This window comes from Ictalurus punctatus, chromosome 15, assembly GCF_001660625.3.
Source record: "Ictalurus punctatus breed USDA103 chromosome 15, Coco_2.0, whole genome shotgun sequence".
Lineage (NCBI taxonomy): Eukaryota > Metazoa > Chordata > Actinopteri > Siluriformes > Ictaluridae > Ictalurus > Ictalurus punctatus.
In genome coordinates, this window is record NC_030430.2 from 26,839,152 (window position 1) to 26,857,826 (window position 18,675).

At 40.9% G+C, this 18,675-nt stretch overlaps 1 protein-coding gene across 3 annotated transcripts; it reads left to right on the forward strand.

Moving 5' to 3' along the window:
- The first annotated feature begins 621 nt into the window (after nt 1–621).
- On the forward strand, nt 622–18,392 carry LOC108276327 (uncharacterized). 3 transcript variants are annotated; one of them, XM_047160407.2, is made up of 19 exons: nt 622–777; nt 2,381–2,493; nt 2,629–2,767; nt 2,910–2,972; nt 3,061–3,175; nt 3,513–3,609; nt 3,691–3,793; nt 3,877–4,017; nt 4,101–4,254; nt 5,957–6,051; nt 14,025–14,066; nt 14,257–14,629; nt 14,714–14,848; nt 14,967–15,076; nt 15,314–16,230; nt 16,765–16,863; nt 17,498–17,607; nt 17,744–17,801; nt 18,006–18,392. In XM_047160407.2, the coding sequence occupies exons 2-15, from the start codon at nt 2,405–2,407 to the stop codon at nt 15,323–15,325; spliced, it is 1,668 nt and encodes a 555-aa protein (XP_047016363.1). In that variant the 5' UTR covers nt 622–777; nt 2,381–2,404; the 3' UTR covers nt 15,326–16,230; nt 16,765–16,863; nt 17,498–17,607; nt 17,744–17,801; nt 18,006–18,392. The 3 variants fall into 3 exon arrangements, with proteins under 3 accessions (XP_047016363.1, XP_053542065.1, XP_047016364.1); XM_053686090.1 differs by having other exon boundaries at nt 18,009–18,392; XM_047160408.2 differs by having other exon boundaries at nt 678–777; nt 14,735–14,848.
- Nucleotides 18,393–18,675: the final 283 nt, after the last annotated feature.

Consider the following 18,675-nt stretch of genomic DNA (forward strand, 5'->3'; position numbering starts at 1 on the left):
GTTTTTCATTTAGATGTTTCATTTAGAACTTTAAATGAAGCTCATGACCTGTATCTGCATGATTTTGCTGAGAGTGCACTGCTGCCACGTGATTAGCTGATTAGATAACTGCATGAATGTACAATGTACAATGTTCCCAAAAACATGTGATCAGTGAGTCTATAATGAAAAAGAACAGCGTGTTTTAATTTATTTATCCTCATGAGACTCCATAGTGTTTGTGTGACACCTTATTTCTGTTTAATAAATAATAATGTACTTTATGAAAATATATATATTTCATATATTTATGATAATTTCATGTGAATAATCTCATTGGAAATATATTTACTGAAAAAAAATGTTGACATGTTCAATACTTATTTACCCCACTGTATGTACATAATACATAATATATATTATATGTTAATATTATATATTATTAATAATGTATATAAATGTAAGTGTGTAGTTATAATGAACATTATGATGGTTATGAGGTAAATTTTAACAGTTACTAAAGACATTTTATGGAATTCTGAAATTTAATACAAATAAGGTGAAATAAAGCAAGTTTAGGTGCTTGAAACAAATAAATAAAGATATAAAAATAAAATGAGAAAGTGTTTTACTCCTGCCAGGTGAGAGTGTTGGAGTGTTAATGCAGCGGTGTCGGGTTACTTTTGGGGGAGGATCTAGAATAGAATTTTAGACTGTTTTTGTCTGTTGTCATGGAGACGGAACAGATTCTTCTTTAGCGATGCTGCTCATTTCTTCTTTGGGAAGTACATTATTCAGGTGAGAGAGATTTATTCTGTGTGTTAAAACTGGCAGGTGTGTAATCTCACTGAACACACCACAGATTAGAAATACATTTAGAAGACGAGTGTATGACTGTGTACACAACTCTATACTAATATTTCATTAGAGAAAGTTTCTGTATCAGCCCGATTCCAGCACAAACAAAATGGTGGAGAGATTTCAGAGAAAACTTTTTGGATATCGGATCCTGTAGCAAACTGGAGTTCTATTTTGGAAAAAAAAACCATTTTGGAACCGGAAATGTTTTTGCTGTATGTAGAAAACAGTATCGGATGGTATTGGTATCAGCTGATACTCGAGGCTTCAGTATCGGAAAAGAAAAAGTCTATTGTGCCATCTCTGGTTTGAAATAGTTCTAAAACGGTGTTCTAAACTAAAACGGTGCAGAAATCACACCTACATTATTGACTATTTCCTAGAGTTAATTATTGGTAAATAAATCAAGTGTGACTGCAGTTTGTCACGGTTTCCCCTTTAAGCAGTGCGCTGGAGAGCATGTGGGCGCGCGTGCACGAGCAAGGTGCGCGAGCACCTGCTGTTCGTTTGTTGACAATCGTAACATTGTGTACATTGGACACGTGCTTTTTGTTATGTTTCTGTTATGTCTCCTCCCTGTTCTGTTATTGGCTGTTATTTCATGTGTTTCAGCCGTCAGCAATTGACGCTGATCATGTGTGTATATATACCATGCGCCTCCCAGCACACGGCGTGGAATATTAGATTAGATTATTTTAGCTTAGATTTGATTCGATTCGATTCGTTACCATAGATAGTCATAGTTAATATCCATGTTAGGTTCCTTGTTATTTAGGTTAAACATTAGATTTAGTCCACGCTGGTTTCTCCGCCCCCAGTCCCTCGCTATTGTTTATGTTTCTTGTTTTGTATCTCGACCCTGGTTTCCGTGACCACGACATTGATTCCTGCCTTGCCCAGTTTATGCCTGCTTCCTGATTGCCTGACCTTTGCATTGTTTCTGGATTACGTTTGTGAATTATGATTTGGATTTACCTGTCTGTGTCTCTCTTCAATAAAACTGTAAAACTGCATTTGCATCCGTCCTATCTCCATTACGTCTTGAGACGTGACACAGTTTAACAGTGCTTTCCTGTTTTTCAATTGAGTTATTCACATTTATTTATCATAGAAACAGTTGGAACAGGTTTATAATCTGCATTTAAAGGGATTTACTGAGCCTGCATTCTCAATATTCTCTACAGTGCTATTCCAGACTTGAGTGGTGATGTGAGAAATAAATCTCCTGCTGTCTGAGCCCTGATTAATGCTAGTTATTGATAGTAAACCTGCATCAGATGAACCAAGATTTGATTATAAGCTATCCTGAATTTATATATTTCTATAAAGCTGCTTTAAGACAATATCCATTGTTAAAAGCGCTATACAAATAAAACTGAATTGAACTGAATTATGATTAAGATAAACCATTCAGAGCTTTATATATCATTAGCAAAACCTCAGGAGTCATACCCATGGCCAAACTGTAGAGATGGATATGAAAATAAAAATACCTATAAGCATATAAATAACAATATCCATATAAACTGCTGCTGTTGTGTAGATTTAGAAAAGCTTGGTGAAGACGATGTCTGTGCCTGACACTCAGGTTTTTACACCTGGACCAGAAGAAGGACCTGATGGGCAGGATGCACTGTTTCTTGGTCCTCTGATGAGGTGAGACGCTCTTTCTTCTCTAACACATTAAATATTTGCATTGATGTTCTGAAGCGTATCACCAGGTGGTTAAAGTTTGTGTGTGTGTGCGCAGTAATCTATATAATCCAGTTGTTTATACATCATCTGTTGCAGTGATAAGGTGCAGAAGGACGACCTGATCAGGTTTATCCAGGGGAAATATCAGGAATGTTTGCAACACCTGGATGACCCTGACCAACAGAAATCCTATTTCTTCTGGATGATTGTAGAGCACTTCTGTAATGGGAATGGAGTAAGTGCTGGAGTTCATTATGTTCTCCAGTTGTCATTGTTGAAGGATGATGAGTAACGATATCCAGAGATGCTGTGAAGTGCAAACATCAATAAATATCTGTAGCGTAGATGTGCTAGTTGAAGATATTTTTCTTTTACAGAGAGTAATGATGGCTGAAATCGCCGTGCTTCTCTTCAAAGGCTACGGCTGTGTGAGGAGAAAGGTGAGAGTTTCAGCATCAGCGTCTCTCTGTACTGTGTGTATTGTTTTTGTCTGTATCATGGAGACTAACATGTCACGTTCTGCTACAGCTCGGCCGTGTTCAGAACCAGGAGGACTGGTGTCTTCCTCTGGCCAGGCTTTTGTGCTCCACTGCTACAGGAGATGAGCACAGAAAAGCCATTATTAAAATGGGAGACGATTTAGGTAGGGATACACTCCACAGTAACAGGATTTTTCTGGAATTAACTACACTCACTGTCCAGTTTATTAGGAACATCCATGCATCAGCCAATCACGTGGCAGCAGCAGCACAATGTATGAAGTCAGATAGATACAGCTCAAGAGCTTCAGTTAATGTTCACTGGAAATATCATAATGAGGAAAGAATCTCAGTGACTTTGAATGTTGCTTGGTTGTTGGAAGAAGTTATTTTGAGAAACATGATTTGATAATTCCATGAATGAGTTCCTATTAAAGTGGACCGGATTATGGATGCTGGTCCTCAAACATCGCTGATGTTTGTTTGGTTTTTCATCTTCAGGTTCCAGAGGACGGATCTATGCATCACATATCTGCTACGTGGTGGCGCAAGTGGTGCTGGGATCACGTAGACGATTTCACATTATTGGATATGACTGGTACATTGTGTGTGCGTGTGTGTGTGCATGAGCGTGTGTGTGTTTATTTTCTTAACTTGATATGTTTTTTATTTGTACAAGGGTTATTAACCATCATTCAGTGTCGAAGGAGGTGATGGAGAGAACTGAGATCTATGAGTACGTGCTGTCTCTGACCTCAGGGATCGGCCAGCCACAATTCCAGGTTTGAATTACTCCTCTCTTTTTCATCTCAAATTCAAATAGGAACCATTGTACTGAGAATGAATGGTTCTCTACCTGTTTCAGGAGTTAAAGTACCTTTACGCCTGTGATCTAGTTGATGCTGGACTTTCTGCTCAGGCACTCGCTTACTGCGAGAGCATCGCTAGAAACATCTTCACGTTCCCTCGGCTCATCAACAGCTATGTTATGGAACGGGTTATAATGGTAACTAGGAGGATTCATGTTTGCTTCTAGATTACAAATGCAAAGTCTTCATCAGTGCTTTACTTTCCCTGACTCTATTGTAGCTCTCTTACAGGCTGCTCCAAGGGATGGAAGAAGAAGAAGCAGAATGGCTGCTAAAACTTTGCCGGCTGTACAGAGCATTCAGTGCACATTCTCACTTTTATGGTGATGTGATGGAGTCCATCTCATGTAGTTATGAGTCTCAGGAGTTCCAAGGTACGTACAATGCTGTGTAGCTAGTGAACACATAACTCAATACAATTAGCTTTTTAAACTTTTCTTTTAATAATACGTATTAAGCGTTTGGATGCTGAGTGATGACACCTATTGGTTAAGTTAAACTTAAGTTTAGTGAGAGGAATTTTCCCCATTCATCCGTTATGCATTTCTTCAGCTGCAGAACTGTACGAGGACTTCATAATTCATAATTCACCACACGTTCTCAATGGAAGACAGGTCAGGACTGCAGCAGGCCATGCAAGCACCTGCATTCTCTGCTTACGCAGCCATGCACTTGTAATCCGGACAGAATGTGGTTTGGCGTTGTCCTGCTCTGGATGGCAGTGTATGTTTCTCCAAAATGTGTACGTGTCTTTCTGCAGTAATGCTACCCTCACAGATGTGCAGGTTACCCATACCATGGGCACTGACACTCCCCCATGCCTTGGGCACTGACACACCCCCACACCATAGATACTGACACGCCCCCATACCATGGGCACTGACACACCCCCATACCATGGGCACTGACACGCCCCTATACCATGGGCACTGACACGCCCCCATACCATGGGCACTGACACGCCTCCATACCATGGGCACTGACACGCCCCCATACCATGACAGACGCTGGATTTCGGACCTGACGCTGATAACAACACGACGCTGTTTTGTCCAAAAACTATTTGAAATGTCGACTTGTCGGACCACAAAACACGATTCCACTGTGCTACTGTCCATCTCAGATGAGACCGAGCACAGAGAAGTGGGTGGAGCTTCTGAACAGTGTTGATGTATGGCTTCTGCTTTGCATAGTAAAGCCTTAACTTGCATCTGTGGATGCAGCGGCGAATGGTGTCGACTGACAAAGGTTTACCGCAGTATTCCCAAGCCCACGTCAGGATCTCCGTTACAGACTCATGACGGTTTTTAAGACGGTGACGTCTGAGGGATCGGAGATCACGCGCATTCAGGAGTGGTTTTCGGCCTCGCCATTTACACACCGAGATTTGAACAGATTCCTTGAATCTTTAATTATATTGTGTGCTGTAGAAGGTGACATGCCCAAAATCCTATCGATTTGTCTTTGGAGAATGTTCTTCTCAGAGTGTTGGATTATTCTCTGACGCATCTGTTGGCAGATCCGCGACCCTCGACCTGTCCTTGACCTTGAAGGACTCGGCCTTTTTTGGAGGCTCCTTATATACTATGATTAGACGATTGCCTCACCTGTTCCACATCACCTTCTTATTCCCGCTTCTCACATTGCTATTAGTCCTAAACTGCCCCGTCCCAACTTTTTTGGAACATGCTACATGCATCAATTTCAAAATAAATGTTTATCTTCAAAAAACTATGCAGCTGATTATATAAAACATCAAAAACCTCGTCTTTATAAGTTTTCTGTTTACATACAAGTCAAAGTACATTTACAAACAACTCCTGTTTGTTTTTATTAGCATTCTCCATACTGTCCCAACTCTTTTGGAATTGGGGTTGTATTTAGTACAATATACTCAGAGACAGGATCACATAATAACAATTCATTTTCAACAAACACACGTCATCACTGTGTACTGCAAGAGACGACAAGAACACGTGGCTCTTTCAGTCTTATTTCTATTGAATTTAATGATTTTATGTGTGTGTGTGTGTGTGTGTGTGTGTGTGTGTGTGTGTGTGTGTGTGTGTGTGACAGAGGAGTTAGATTCACGCTACACTGTAGGAAAGCTGCTGGGGGAAGGTGACTGCACCACTGTCTACGCTGGAGTGCGTAAGGCAGATGGGTTACAGGTAATACGTCTACACATGTACAGTTCATTAGCACTAATCAACTCAGTATAGGAATTGTAAAGCAATGACACACTTCTCTAAGATACAATCAGATTCATTATCTTCACCCATGTCTGTTTTGAGGAGGTTTCATTCACAAATGACTACAACAGTGCATGAATCACTGATATGAACTGATTTGAATGCAACAGCGAGTGGGAAAATACAGCCCACATAAATGAGGTCCATTGTATGTCCATAAAAATGATCATCAGAAAATTCTAATATTCAAACCAAAGCATTACATTTCCATACAAAATGTGTGCCGGAATCACACAGCGCGATAGAAAGGAGGTGTAATAACTCTGACTAAAATATTCACTCTGATCAAATATGTAGTTTGATGCTATATTTAGAAACTAAAGTAAGTGTGTGTTTATGAGAGAGTAAGTGTAACGTGGTTAGAAAGTGTAATTGTATATAAATGTAAGAAGTGTGGTACATTTACAGAATAAAGGAACGTGTGAGTGTGTTCAGATGAGTGAATGTGTGTGTTACTGCAGAACATTCAACCTCTTACCATTTAACACTTAGTTTCGGCTTTTATTTTTATTCTTTAGTGTTTTTAATTTAGTGATTTAACTTCTGCTTTAAAGTGTGTGGACAATCAAATGTCTTTTTTTTTCAAAATATAATGTTAATATTTTTTAAATCCTTTGCACAATGTATAGCATAGCCCACATAGACACGTTTAATACCTTTATCATAGCCTTCAGTTTGCACAATGTTTGAAGGACAACATGGGCAGAATGTGAAGTAAAGTTTTTTCGAAAAATACGAACTGTCCTTTTAATCCACTTAATCGATTAATCGAAGAAATAATCGACAGATTTAGTCTTAAATAGTCGTTAGTTGCAGCCCTAGACTGGATCCTTATCAAGATCCCTGCACCAGGACGCAAATACCGTCTATGTATGGACATACAACTTCCATACAGAAGGAGCCCTGGCATTCCGAATAGTCTCTTGCACCCCAGCAGAAAGACTGGAATTCATCAGAGAGCTCCATTCAGCGGCCACACTCAAAACTTCTACATCCCCGGATGGCAAATTTTTCCCTGCATCTATGTCAACAGATTGTCTCTGACCAGAATCTCCCCAGGGGAGGTTTCCAGTAGAGAAACTAGTTCCGAAAACTCAGAAGGGTCATAGCGGTGCCACAAGCAGAAGACGCACTCCATCCTCCCATACTCTGCTCAGAACTGACGGAATCGGTCTGATTGGCGGGAACACATTCAGGCATGACCTCGGCCATGCATTCCCCAGAGCATCTATTCCCAGAGGGGCTGGGTGCGACAGAGGGAACCACCCTGGGCTGTATTTCTCAAAGCGAACAGATCCACCTCTGCTCTGTCAAAACGAATCTCCAGGCAATTTATGAGCCAAGAGAGATGTCTGCCCTTCCAGACTCCATAGGCTGGGTGACTGTTGCAGATAGCGCCCTAGCCATTCAGTGAAGCATCCGTCATAATCACTTTCCGATGGTGAACACCTCCCATAGGAACTCCTCGAAATTGAAATGGAGGATTTTTCCAAATAGCAAGAGCTTGAAGGCAACCACACGAGACCTTTACTAAATGGAGAGGCAGGCGTGAAGAGATTGCACATGAGCAGGAAACAGTCATGCCTGCATCGAGCATGGGTTTAGCTGCACTCCTAGAAAAATGGTCTGCTGCCTTGGCAGAAGAGAGATCTTCTGTAAATTTGGTCTGAGGCCCAACTCTCGCAAATGACCGAGAATTCTGTCCCGGTGATGACAAGCCAGATCCTCCGACTGTGCTAAATTCACCCAGTCATCGAGGTAGTTCAGCACACAGATGCCTTGGAATCTCAGCAGAGCCAAAGCAGCATCCATGCACTTTGTGAACTTCCTGTGTCTCAGAACGATCTGAATGTGGAAGTAAGAATCTTTCAGATCTATCGCGACAAACCAGTCTCCTGGTTGTATGTGCACTAGAATAACTTTCTGCATCTTGAGCCTGCGCCTCGCAAGCATGTAGTTATGTACATCAGCCTCGTTCAACTGGTAGAGGAGGAGGTGTTGGTCTCATCCATAGTCAAAATCTAGTCATCACACAAAAACCTAAGCATAAATTTAATTCTTTTGAAATTCTTTATACCAGTATAAGTTATGTAGCCACAAAAAATAAGTCAATTCCTCTAATTATTATTTACAGACCCCCAGGGCCATATACTGAATTTCTTAGTGAATTTGCAGACTTTGTCTCAAACCTGGTTGTGTCTGTAGATAAAGCATTAATTGTCGGAGACTTTAATATTCATTTTGATAACCTGGAAGATCCTCTAAGATTAGCGGTTGTGTCCATCTTAGATTCAGTAGGGATTAATCAGAACGTAATCGGGCCTACTCATAATGGTGGTCACACTCTTGACCTCATACTAACATACGGAATAAGTATAGAAAATTTGATCATTTTTCCGCAGTCTGAAGTTGTCTCAGACCATTATCTTATCTCGTTCATAATACGAATTGATCATAATATTTCCACCTCGCCTCGTTACCGCGTAAAACGTACCTACACATCAGCTACTGCACCGAGCTTCATAAATAACCTCGCAGAAACATCAATTAGATTTGGATCACCGTCAGATCACACAGAACTCGATCAGGCGACTGAAAGCTTGGAGTCAACACTCCGCTACACGCTAGATAGAGTGGCTCCACTCAAAAGGAAAATAATTAGAGAAAAAAAATTAGCACCCTGGTATAACGATCAAACGCGAACCTTAAAACAGACAACTCGACAATTAGAACGTAAACGGCGTCAAACCAAACTGGTGATATTTCAAACAGCATGGAAGGAGAGCCTACTGAAATATAGGAAATCTCTTGGCGATGCTAGAAAAATCGATTTCTCCACCTTAATAGGAGACAACAAAAACAATTCTAGATTCCTTTTCAACACAGTATCAAAATTAACTAGGAATAAAACCCCTACAGAGAGGAACACTCAGTCATTACATAGCAGTGAAGATTTCATGAAATTTTTCATTGATAAGGTTGAAAATATTAGACGTGAAATACAGGCCATTAAATTAAAACCGGACAGTACTGTAACAAACCCATTACATGACAATGTAGCAATATCAGATCAATGTTTAGAGTGTTTTGCTCCGCTTCGAGAGACCGAACTAGCTACATTAATCTCTTCAGCCAATTCATCAACTTGCATACTAGATCCCGTACCTACATGTTTGTTTAAACAGATTGGTCCAGTAGTAATTGAACCACTTCTAAATATAATCAATTCTTCCCTAAGCACTGGCTGTGTACCTAAATCACTTAAATTAGCAGTTATTAAACCCTTGATTAAAAAACCTGATTTTGACCCGTCTCAATTGTCCAACTATAGACCAATATCAAATCTCCCCTTCATCTCTAAGATTTTAGAAAAGGTTGTAGCAAAGTACTTAGATAGGAATAACATTCATGAAATGTATCAGTCAGGATTTAGACCTCATCGTAGCACAGAGACAGCGTTAGTTAAAGTAGTAAATGACCTTCTACTGACCTCTGATCAGGGTTGTGTCTCGCTGCTTGTGTTACTCGACCTTAGTGCAGCTTTTGATACTATAGATCACACTATTCTACTTGATAGATTAGAAAATGTTGTTGGTATTAAGGGAACAGTCCTCTCCTGGCTCAGGTCTTATCTGACCGATCGTTATCAGTTGTAGATGTAAATGGTGAATTCTCCATGCGTACTGAGGTTACTTATGGAGTTCCACAGGGTTCTGTTTTAGGCCCACTGCTCTTTACTTTATATATGCTACCCCTAAGTCAAATTATTCGTAAACATGGAATTATCTTCCACTGTTATGCTGATGATACACAGTTGTATGTTTCAGCGAAGCCAGAGGACAGACAGCAGCTTAGTAAAGTTAAGGATTGTGTAAAGGACATTAGACATTGGATGTTAACTAACTTCCTTCTACTTAATTCTGATAAAACAGAAATACTTTTATTAGGCCCACGTGTAGCTAGAAGTAAGATTTCTGATCACATGGTTACTCTGGATGGTCTTTCTGTTTCATCATGTGCAGCAGTTAAAGACCTTGGAGTGATTATTGACTCAGTCTATCATTTGATGCTCATGTAGAAATATTACTAGGATAGCCTTCTTTCATCTCAGAAATATTTCTAAAATAAGAAACATATTGTCACTACATGATGCGGAAATACTAGTTCATGCTTTCGTCACCTCTAGATTAGATTACTGTAATATCTTACTGTCTGGATGTTCGAGTAGGAGCATAAACAAACTCCAGTTAGTCCAGAATGCAGCTGCTAGAGTCCTAACTAGAACTAGAAGATACGACCATATCACACCGATATTATCAATACTGCATTGGCTCCCAGTAAAATCTCGCATTAATTATAAAATACTTTTATTAACCTATAAAGCACTAAATGGTCTCGCGCCACAATATCTAAGCGACCTTTTGGTTTTATATAATCCGCCACGCCTACTTAGATCAAAAGGTGCAGGCTATTTGTTGGTACCTGGAATAGTGAAGGCTACAGCAGGGGGAAGAGCTTTCTCTTATAGAGCCCCACAGTTATGGAACAGTCTTCCTATTAGTGTTCGGGACTCAGACACAGTCTCAGTGTTTAAGTCTAAGCTTAAAACGTATTTGTTTACTCAAGCCTACCCTGACTAGATTATGTTCTACTACTTCGCAGTCATAATTATCTTTTTTCTCCCTCTCTCCTTTCGCCGAGCCCCACACGAATTTATGGAGATACTAGAGATCCAGATCCTTTCTGCCTCTGGATGGAGCTCAAATCTTCTTTAATTCCAGACTGCTGGGGCTACGGCTGCTCCTAACGCCATACAGACTTCATATAAATCCATAATGAACTTTTTCACACTATCTGTTGTTACCCAGATGAGGATGGGTTCCTTCTGAGTCGGGTTCCTCTCAAGGTTTCTTCCTCTTAAAACATCTTAGGGAGTTTTTCCTCACCACCGTCGCCACTCAGTGACTTGCTCAGTTGGGATAAATTCACACCTTTAATATCTGTACACCATGTTGATATTTCTGTAAAGCTGCTTTGAGACAATGTCTATTGTAAAAAGCGCTATACAAATAAAATTGAATTGAATTGAACTGAATTGAACTGAATTGAATAGTTCAGGTGATGAAGGTCCAGAATAGGATGCAGATCTCCATCCTTCTTTGGTACAAGAAAATAGCAGCTGTAAAACCTGCTCTGTTCCTCTAAAGGAGGAACTTCCTCTATTTCTTCCTCTAATTCTTGCTCTAAAATGGGAACCTGATCTACCTTCACATCAGAAGGGAGCACTCCGTTGAAGCAAGGTGGATTTACCAAAATTGGATGGTATACCCTTGTTGTATGGTTCGTAGGACCCATGGAGACACTCCTGGTAGACGTTTCCATGCTGCCACGTAGTTCGAAAGAGGCACGAGATGCTTTGGGACAGGACTCAACATCGTGGCTATGCTACTGAAGCCCTACAAGGGCAGTGGAGTTGCCTGACATTCTGTAGCAGGGGGGAAGCCTCTCATGTCCCCAACTGCAAGTGAGTGAGGGGCATAAATTTGGATTGTGCCTCTGCATAGGCTAGACCCTTTAGAATGTTTCCCTGAAGTGTGTGTGCAGCAGGGAAAAACTTAGAAAAAACTATCTGACTTGATGGAGGGGGCCAAGCGTGCAGGATGGGGGCATGACAGTCCACCATCAGCGTTTGCTGTGAGTTGTAACTTCTGGACCCTGAAGGTGATGACACACAGACGTACAGCAAGTATTTTGTTGCACTGACTGTACAGAACCTGTACAGATAGATAGATAGATAGATACGGACAAGGCTCTGGAGAACGGCATGGAGAAAGGCAGATATGTTTTGCCAGTCTGAACACTTACTCTGTGGTTGGGCCTGCCCTCCGTTTCCTGACTGAAAAGTCAGGGATGGCCCTATGGTCCTGAAAACCGGGAGGACTTAGCCGCCGGTTTCAGATCAATGTGTTGATCTGTAACGAGCAGCCTGAACACTGCTGGCTGTTGTTTTGCTGTGCAGAACTTTTCGACAACTGCACTTACGGTGTTGCTGAAAAGACCAGACTACGACATCGAAGCGTTCAAAAGGCAAGCCTTATCCCATTCTCAAATCTCTGTCAGGTTTAATCAGAGATGTCTCTCCGCTGCGACCAAACCTGCCATGGAGTGTCCATGTTTCGTCATTCTTGGCGTCAAATCAGTCGCCCGTCAGAGCTCCTTGACTGCCTCTGGGTTCAAACCAGCTACTTCATCCATGTTCTGATGGACATCTGCCTGTTCTATATGACAGCAGCCATATAGGACTTGCCGATCAGCATGGAAGTCGTCCTACAGGGCTTTATAGGCAGTACAGGCCGAGCCTTCCAGGAGGCGGCCAAAGACATTGAGAGATGGACAGCTAGTGTCTCTTTAACTGCTGGTATGCAGCATACCCCTGCTGGCACTGAACCTGCAATGTTGGTGAAGTCAGAGGCAGCTGCATTTGTAATGTGCGCTGAGAATGGCAGCTTCCAGAATTTCACAGTCTCCTTGTGGAGATCAGGAAAGAATGGCTACTGTCTAAGCACTGTGTGTAAGTAAGGGCCAGACAGGAAGCGCTCATTCAATTTAGAAGGCTCACCTCGCTGAACCTGTGTCAGCCAAACTAGCACCATAATCCTGGAAATCAGATGCTGTGGTAAACAGAATATCATCCAACCCCAAAGAAACAGCGTGGCATGCTTCCAGACTGGAACATAAATCTCTCCGCTTGAATTCAACTGCACAGGTGCTGCATTCATGCGAGGGAGAGAGAGAAAGGGGAAATCCTCCTACTCACACTCGCTATCAGATCCCAAAGGCTCAGTCTCGTGAGGTGCCTTGGCAACCTCAGAAACGGAGTGACGGGGATACACGACATACCTTCCAATTTACGAAAGAAAGCAAGTTGGCAGCATAGCACTTTCACAGTTCTCACAGTGAGCAATGACGTGCAGCGCCACTCTAGCATGAGAGACGCCGAGGCATTTCACACCCTTTCCGTGCATGTCCCCACTAGTTATAAAGCAAGGGCATGGAGGTATGCACTTCCTATATTCCATGTGCTACACTGTGAGGAGACACAATTTAATATATATATTTGAAATAGCTCTTTAAAAAAAAACACTCTCGCACAGGCCAGAGAAAGCTGAGGAGGAGGTGACTTGTTCTATACGGGCTTCAGACAATCGGTACCCCCCCAGGGGTGTTCCCAAAGCTTCTAAATAATTTCCCAGTGTGTGGAGCTCTTTGTTTGTCTGAACAGTTTAGCTGTGGATCATTCTAGTGAACGCATATAAACAAAGTCTGGACCATGAAGCAAAGCAGTCATGTAAAATAAGTCACCTGCTTTGATTAATGTATGATTACACGATTAATGAATGACAATTTTCAGGTAATGGCTGTGGAATTGCACTAATTATAATATAAATACAATGAAAAAATATAGTATTGTAGTAATTATACTCATTATGCGCACGGTGGCTTAGTGCTTAGAACGTTCGCTTCACACCTCCAAGGTCGGGGGTTTGATTCCCCGTGGCCCTGTGTGTGTGGAGTGTGCATGTTCTCCCCGTGCTGCGGGGGTTTCCTCCGGGTACTCTGGTTTCTTCCCCCAGTCCAAAGACATGCATGGTAGGCTGATCGGCATGTCCAGTGTCCATAGTGTATGAATGGGTGTGTGAGTGGGTGTGTATGTGAATCCCTGTGACGGACTGGCATCCTGTCCAGGGTGTACCCCGCCTTGTGCCCGATGCACCCTGGGATAGACTCCATGGTTTCCCTGTGACCCTGATAAGGATAAGTGGTATAGAAGATGGATGGAGTAAAATGATGGCTTGTTGAAATGACTCATTCTATTTTGTCCATGTGAACAGGTTGCCATGAAATATGTGTTCAAAGTGGATGAAGACTTATTGGTAAGTAAACTTCCCTTATTTCAGAGATTCTGTAGAGAAGCAGTAAGGTGTAAATCACAGTGACGTTATAGAGCAGATCTAGACCAAAATGATGCATCCATTTACTTGTTCCTAGATTTTATTAATGATCGTTCATAATAGATATGAGAGGAAGACTGTTGATCTAGAGTTGATCTGATCTTAATTGTAGTACGGAGAGAAGCCTCGGGAGGTGGCGTTAATGGAAATGGTGTCCAAGCCACCTCGCTGTGAGAATGTGGTGGAGCTCCTGGAATGGATCGATATGTCCACTTTTTTTATCTTGGTGCTGGAGCGACCCGTTCACTGCATGGACCTCCAGAAATTCTGTGAAGGTAAGAAAGATGGTCGGTTGTCTGAACGTCTGAGTCGAGCTATCATGTTGCAGGTGTTTCGAGCTGCTCATCACTGCTTTAAACGGGGAGTTCTTCACGGCGACATACACAACCAGAATATTCTGATCAATCCAGACACTCTGGAGGTGAAGTTGATTGACTTTGGCTGTGGAGAGTTCCTGTCGGGCAACACCAACACGATGTGTGAAGGTCAGTTTAGAAGAGATACAGGATATAATCCAAGAGAGTGCAGTGGAGAACATTTTTGTGTGATGTGGCTGATGGTTGCTGCAGTTTCTCTCTGCTTTTATTCAGGACTTACTTCTTACATCTGGAATCTGGGTGCACTCATAGTTGAGATGATCACTGGAGACGTTTTCTTTTATGATGAGAAGCATATGACTAAGTGGTCAATGTTAGTTTCTGAAGGTGAGAAAATCGTTTGCATTTCCGAACCATCACGTTTAGACCTGTAGAATAAAGCTGTAAAATTTTGGTTTGAGTTTTAATTTCCATCTCACCCTCTGTCTCATAACTGCCCACACAGAGTGCTGCCATCTGATATCATGGTGCCTGAAAAACCCTCATAATCAGCCAACTTTCGAGGAAATCCTGAGCCACAAGTGGTTTACTATGGAACTTCAGGACACGGAACAGGTGAGAGAGTTTGAATAGAATATATTTAACTACACGTAGCTAAGACTTGCTATAATAGTCTAGAGTACAGAGATCGTACTGGATCGGTATTGATCTGGATCTCTCCAACAGAGATTTCTGTACTTATGGAATTATATTAAGAACGTCATTGTGTCCTTACACTGCGTTTACTGATTTATTTGTGTGTGATTGTTTTGCGATGCATATTTCATAGTTTAATGTGCTTTTTTTTTGCAGGAAAGTACTTGAATTGGCAAAATTGCAATCACACAAAATTGTTTTGCACGGTCTTTTCACGGTGACGTTTGTTGGTGAATGAGACGTTTTGAGCTGTACTCGTGTTCGACGCACGTGAATCGAAGATGGCTCTGGCTGAATGTGTGGTGTGATGATCCAAAATCTGTGGAAAATCTGCAGCAATTTTGAAAAATTGCAAGCTCCTCTGAATATTGTGGAGTTTGTTTCTGTGATCGCAAAATCCTGGAGGGTCTGAAAAGTGTCAAATGTGGAAATACTGTTTATTTTCAGTAGGGATGCACCGATACCACTTTTTTTCAGACCAAGTACAAGTACTCACATTTGGGTATTTGCCTGTACCAAGTAAAGATATGAGTACTTCACAATTATACCATTTTACATCTGACTGCCACCACATCAGCAACACTTTTCTGGGCCAAAAGACCCTCATAACAGCCAGCTGGAGGGTGTGAATGGCACATGGCAAGCTAGGTAGTCCAGCATCACTCATAGCCTTGATCATGTTGTTGGCATTGTCCCGCAACACAATGTGAACATAACTTTTCGGAATGCCCCACGTCTGAAGCATGTCATCAAACGAACCTGCTATGGCTTGGCCAGTCTGTGAACCCCTAAACTGCGTTGCTTGTAAAACGACTCTCTGGGGAGTAAAATCCTCAAGAGACATTGGGCCGACACTGCTAGTCCAAACACCAGTGGTGAAGCTGAAGGCCGAAATGTCCTGCAACAGGTTCCTGATGTGCTTTTTCACCAAGTCATGCAGCTTTGGTAATGCGGTATCTGTAATGTGGTGACGGCTGGGAATCTCATACTTCGGCTCAAGTACACCAAGAAGACGATGAAATCCTGTATTATCTACAACTGACAACGGTTGGTCATCAAGAGCAATGAACTGGGTAAGAGCTTCTGTTGTTTTTACTACAACTGGGTTGTCTCTGGACATTTTCTCTCACTTCTCCAGCATTTGTTGCAAAGTTGGTTGTTGCAATATCCCGCTGCTAGCATTAACATACTCTTTACACTCGGCATTGTGTTTGTTCTTTAGATGTTTAATCAAATTTCTTGTGTTAAATGAGCTATTTTTTACCCCTCCTCTTGACAGTTTAGTAGAGTATAGTTTGCAGTCTGCTCTATTTTTATCATCATCACTTATCTTAAAATATCTCCAAATTGCTGACATTGCTCCTCTTCCGACTCCCTGTGACTGTGGCAGGGCAAACAGATGTTTGTTGCTGTGGTTCTTACAAACTTATTCATTTATCTCATTATTATAGTGTATAATTATTTGTACAGTATGTAAACAAGTAAACAATAAAATTAGGGGCTTTCAAAAACATCAGTATAATAACATTTGCAATCTCAGTGAGGGATAAAATAAGGAATGATTTTTTATCTGTACATCCCTATTCAAATTCATTTCTACGGTTTAGCGTGATCAGGTGGGCGTGGTTTTGGAGCGTGTGTGCGTGTCAATCAACGGTCAGTGGGATGGACTGACCATTGACAAACAGCGAGACAGTGCCTTTCAGGTAAGTTGAGTGCCTTTTGTTCATTGTATGAATAAAATACTTATTATTATCACAATGTTGATTAGCTTAGCTTTGCAGCGGATGCTTATTATTATCAGTGTCCTCGAGTTCACTCTCTCAGTGTAGCAAAACTCATTCTCAGGAGAATTCCTTCTTAAGGCTCGTTCACACAAAGGACAATAACTATTTACATAAAGATGTAAAAATATTTACATATCATTATTTTAAATATTTTATCAATATTATTATAATATTGACCTAATGCCTCTTGATTTTGCAGTGTGCGAGTTTTCCCTCTCTCCATTCCAAATTAAACACAAGACTTTCACATAATCAAATTAGACAAATATGGCTAATGTCTGGTTTGGACAGTCTTCAGTATGTAGAGAGAACACTTTCCTTCCAGGTTTTGGTTGCACATTGGTCCACGCTCTTCTGTATCTATGCACAAGAGAGTCCTCACTAGTAACTGTTCATTGTTGTTTCAGATATCCATGGGGTTATTTTGATTTTGAAGCAAAACTCCTTTCACTGTTTTCTCACACACAGTTACATGGTTTTACTTTATACTAATTCAGGCACACTCCCCATGTTGTTTGTCTTTATATCTTGATCTGTTGATTTTTTTTTTCAGGTTTTCTGCTACTGGCCATGCACAAATTGTGTCAGCGAGAGTGAAAAAAGAAGAAATGTCTGACAAGGGATCCTGGCAGAGATACCAAGTCTCTGTTTTCGGATATGCAGGTACAGAATACATTTTTTGTAGGAATCAGTGTTTGTTGGTCTTGTCATGGACTCAGGAGCATTTAAACAAGTGTAGAATCGGACTTATTCTTGAGACCAGTCAAGTCCCTTACAAAAATTTCTACATTGTTTGTAGGGTAGCATTAGCACGTCAATTAACAGAGACAGAGAGTTCCTGCTAGCACTGACTGAAGGTATGGAACAACACCTCATTTCAGTTTTATCATAAATAACCCTGGTTTTAAAAAAACGTCTTCAGGTCTCGTTCTGCTCTTGACTACAACACTGGTAGGAATTTTATAAACCATAGGAAGCCAGTGTGAAAGTACGAGTAAACGAGTAAACCAGTGATGTTGGAAGAAATGTGTAACCCATTGTGCTGACACCTGTTTTCACAGCAGAGAACTACGGTGAAGACAAAAAGAAGGTTCGACTTGCTACAGTACCAAATCATCTGGAGAGTGATGATGAACCCGTTCAGCGACCGAATTTAATGAAATTGTGAAAATTTCTATAAAATTTCTCATTCAATAGTGTACCAACGTTATTAATAGGCACTGTTTCAAACAGGATCAAATGTTTGCTTGTCCAAATATATCCAAAAAACCGAACGATTTCCATGGGGTGTACTTATTTTTACATATGACTGTAAATATTGTATACGTGGTTTTTTTATGATATCTTTTTAGATTATATTAAACACTTAAGCTCTTGAATTTGATTCTATTGTAAGATCTTAGAATTTGGTTTAAAGTTCATAAAATAAATGATTAATTGCTTCTTAAGTTTCGTCATTGTAGCTTGAATTTTGAAGGAGCTTTTCTGTTGTTTTTTGTTCATTTTGTTTCAAATGGAAATTTCATTGTTTGTTTCTGGAACATGTATTAATGTATTAAAAACAATACTGAAGCTTCAAGCTGTACTTGAAGATGGGTTTATTTCCACAGGCCCTCAGTTTTGTTTTAAATAGGGAATATTATCGTTCATCCAAGGTGAGGAATTTCTCTGAGGATCCAATCTAGTTTTTATAGGAGCAACTTTATCCAGGACTGCAAGCCAGTGCTCATT

What these genes read in the sequence shown, in the direction of transcription:
- LOC108276327 (XM_047160407.2), top strand. Translation starts at nt 2,405, where the DNA reads ATGTCTGTGCCTGACACTCAGGTTTTTACACCTGGACCAGAAGAAGGA. An exon ending in TAAAATGGGAGACGATTTAG is followed by an intron (nt 3,176 to 3,512) that starts GTAGGGATACAC and finishes TTTCATCTTCAG; the next exon opens with GTTCCAGAGGACGGATCTAT. An exon ending in TCGGCCAGCCACAATTCCAG is followed by an intron (nt 3,794 to 3,876) that starts GTTTGAATTACT and finishes TACCTGTTTCAG; the next exon opens with GAGTTAAAGTACCTTTACGC.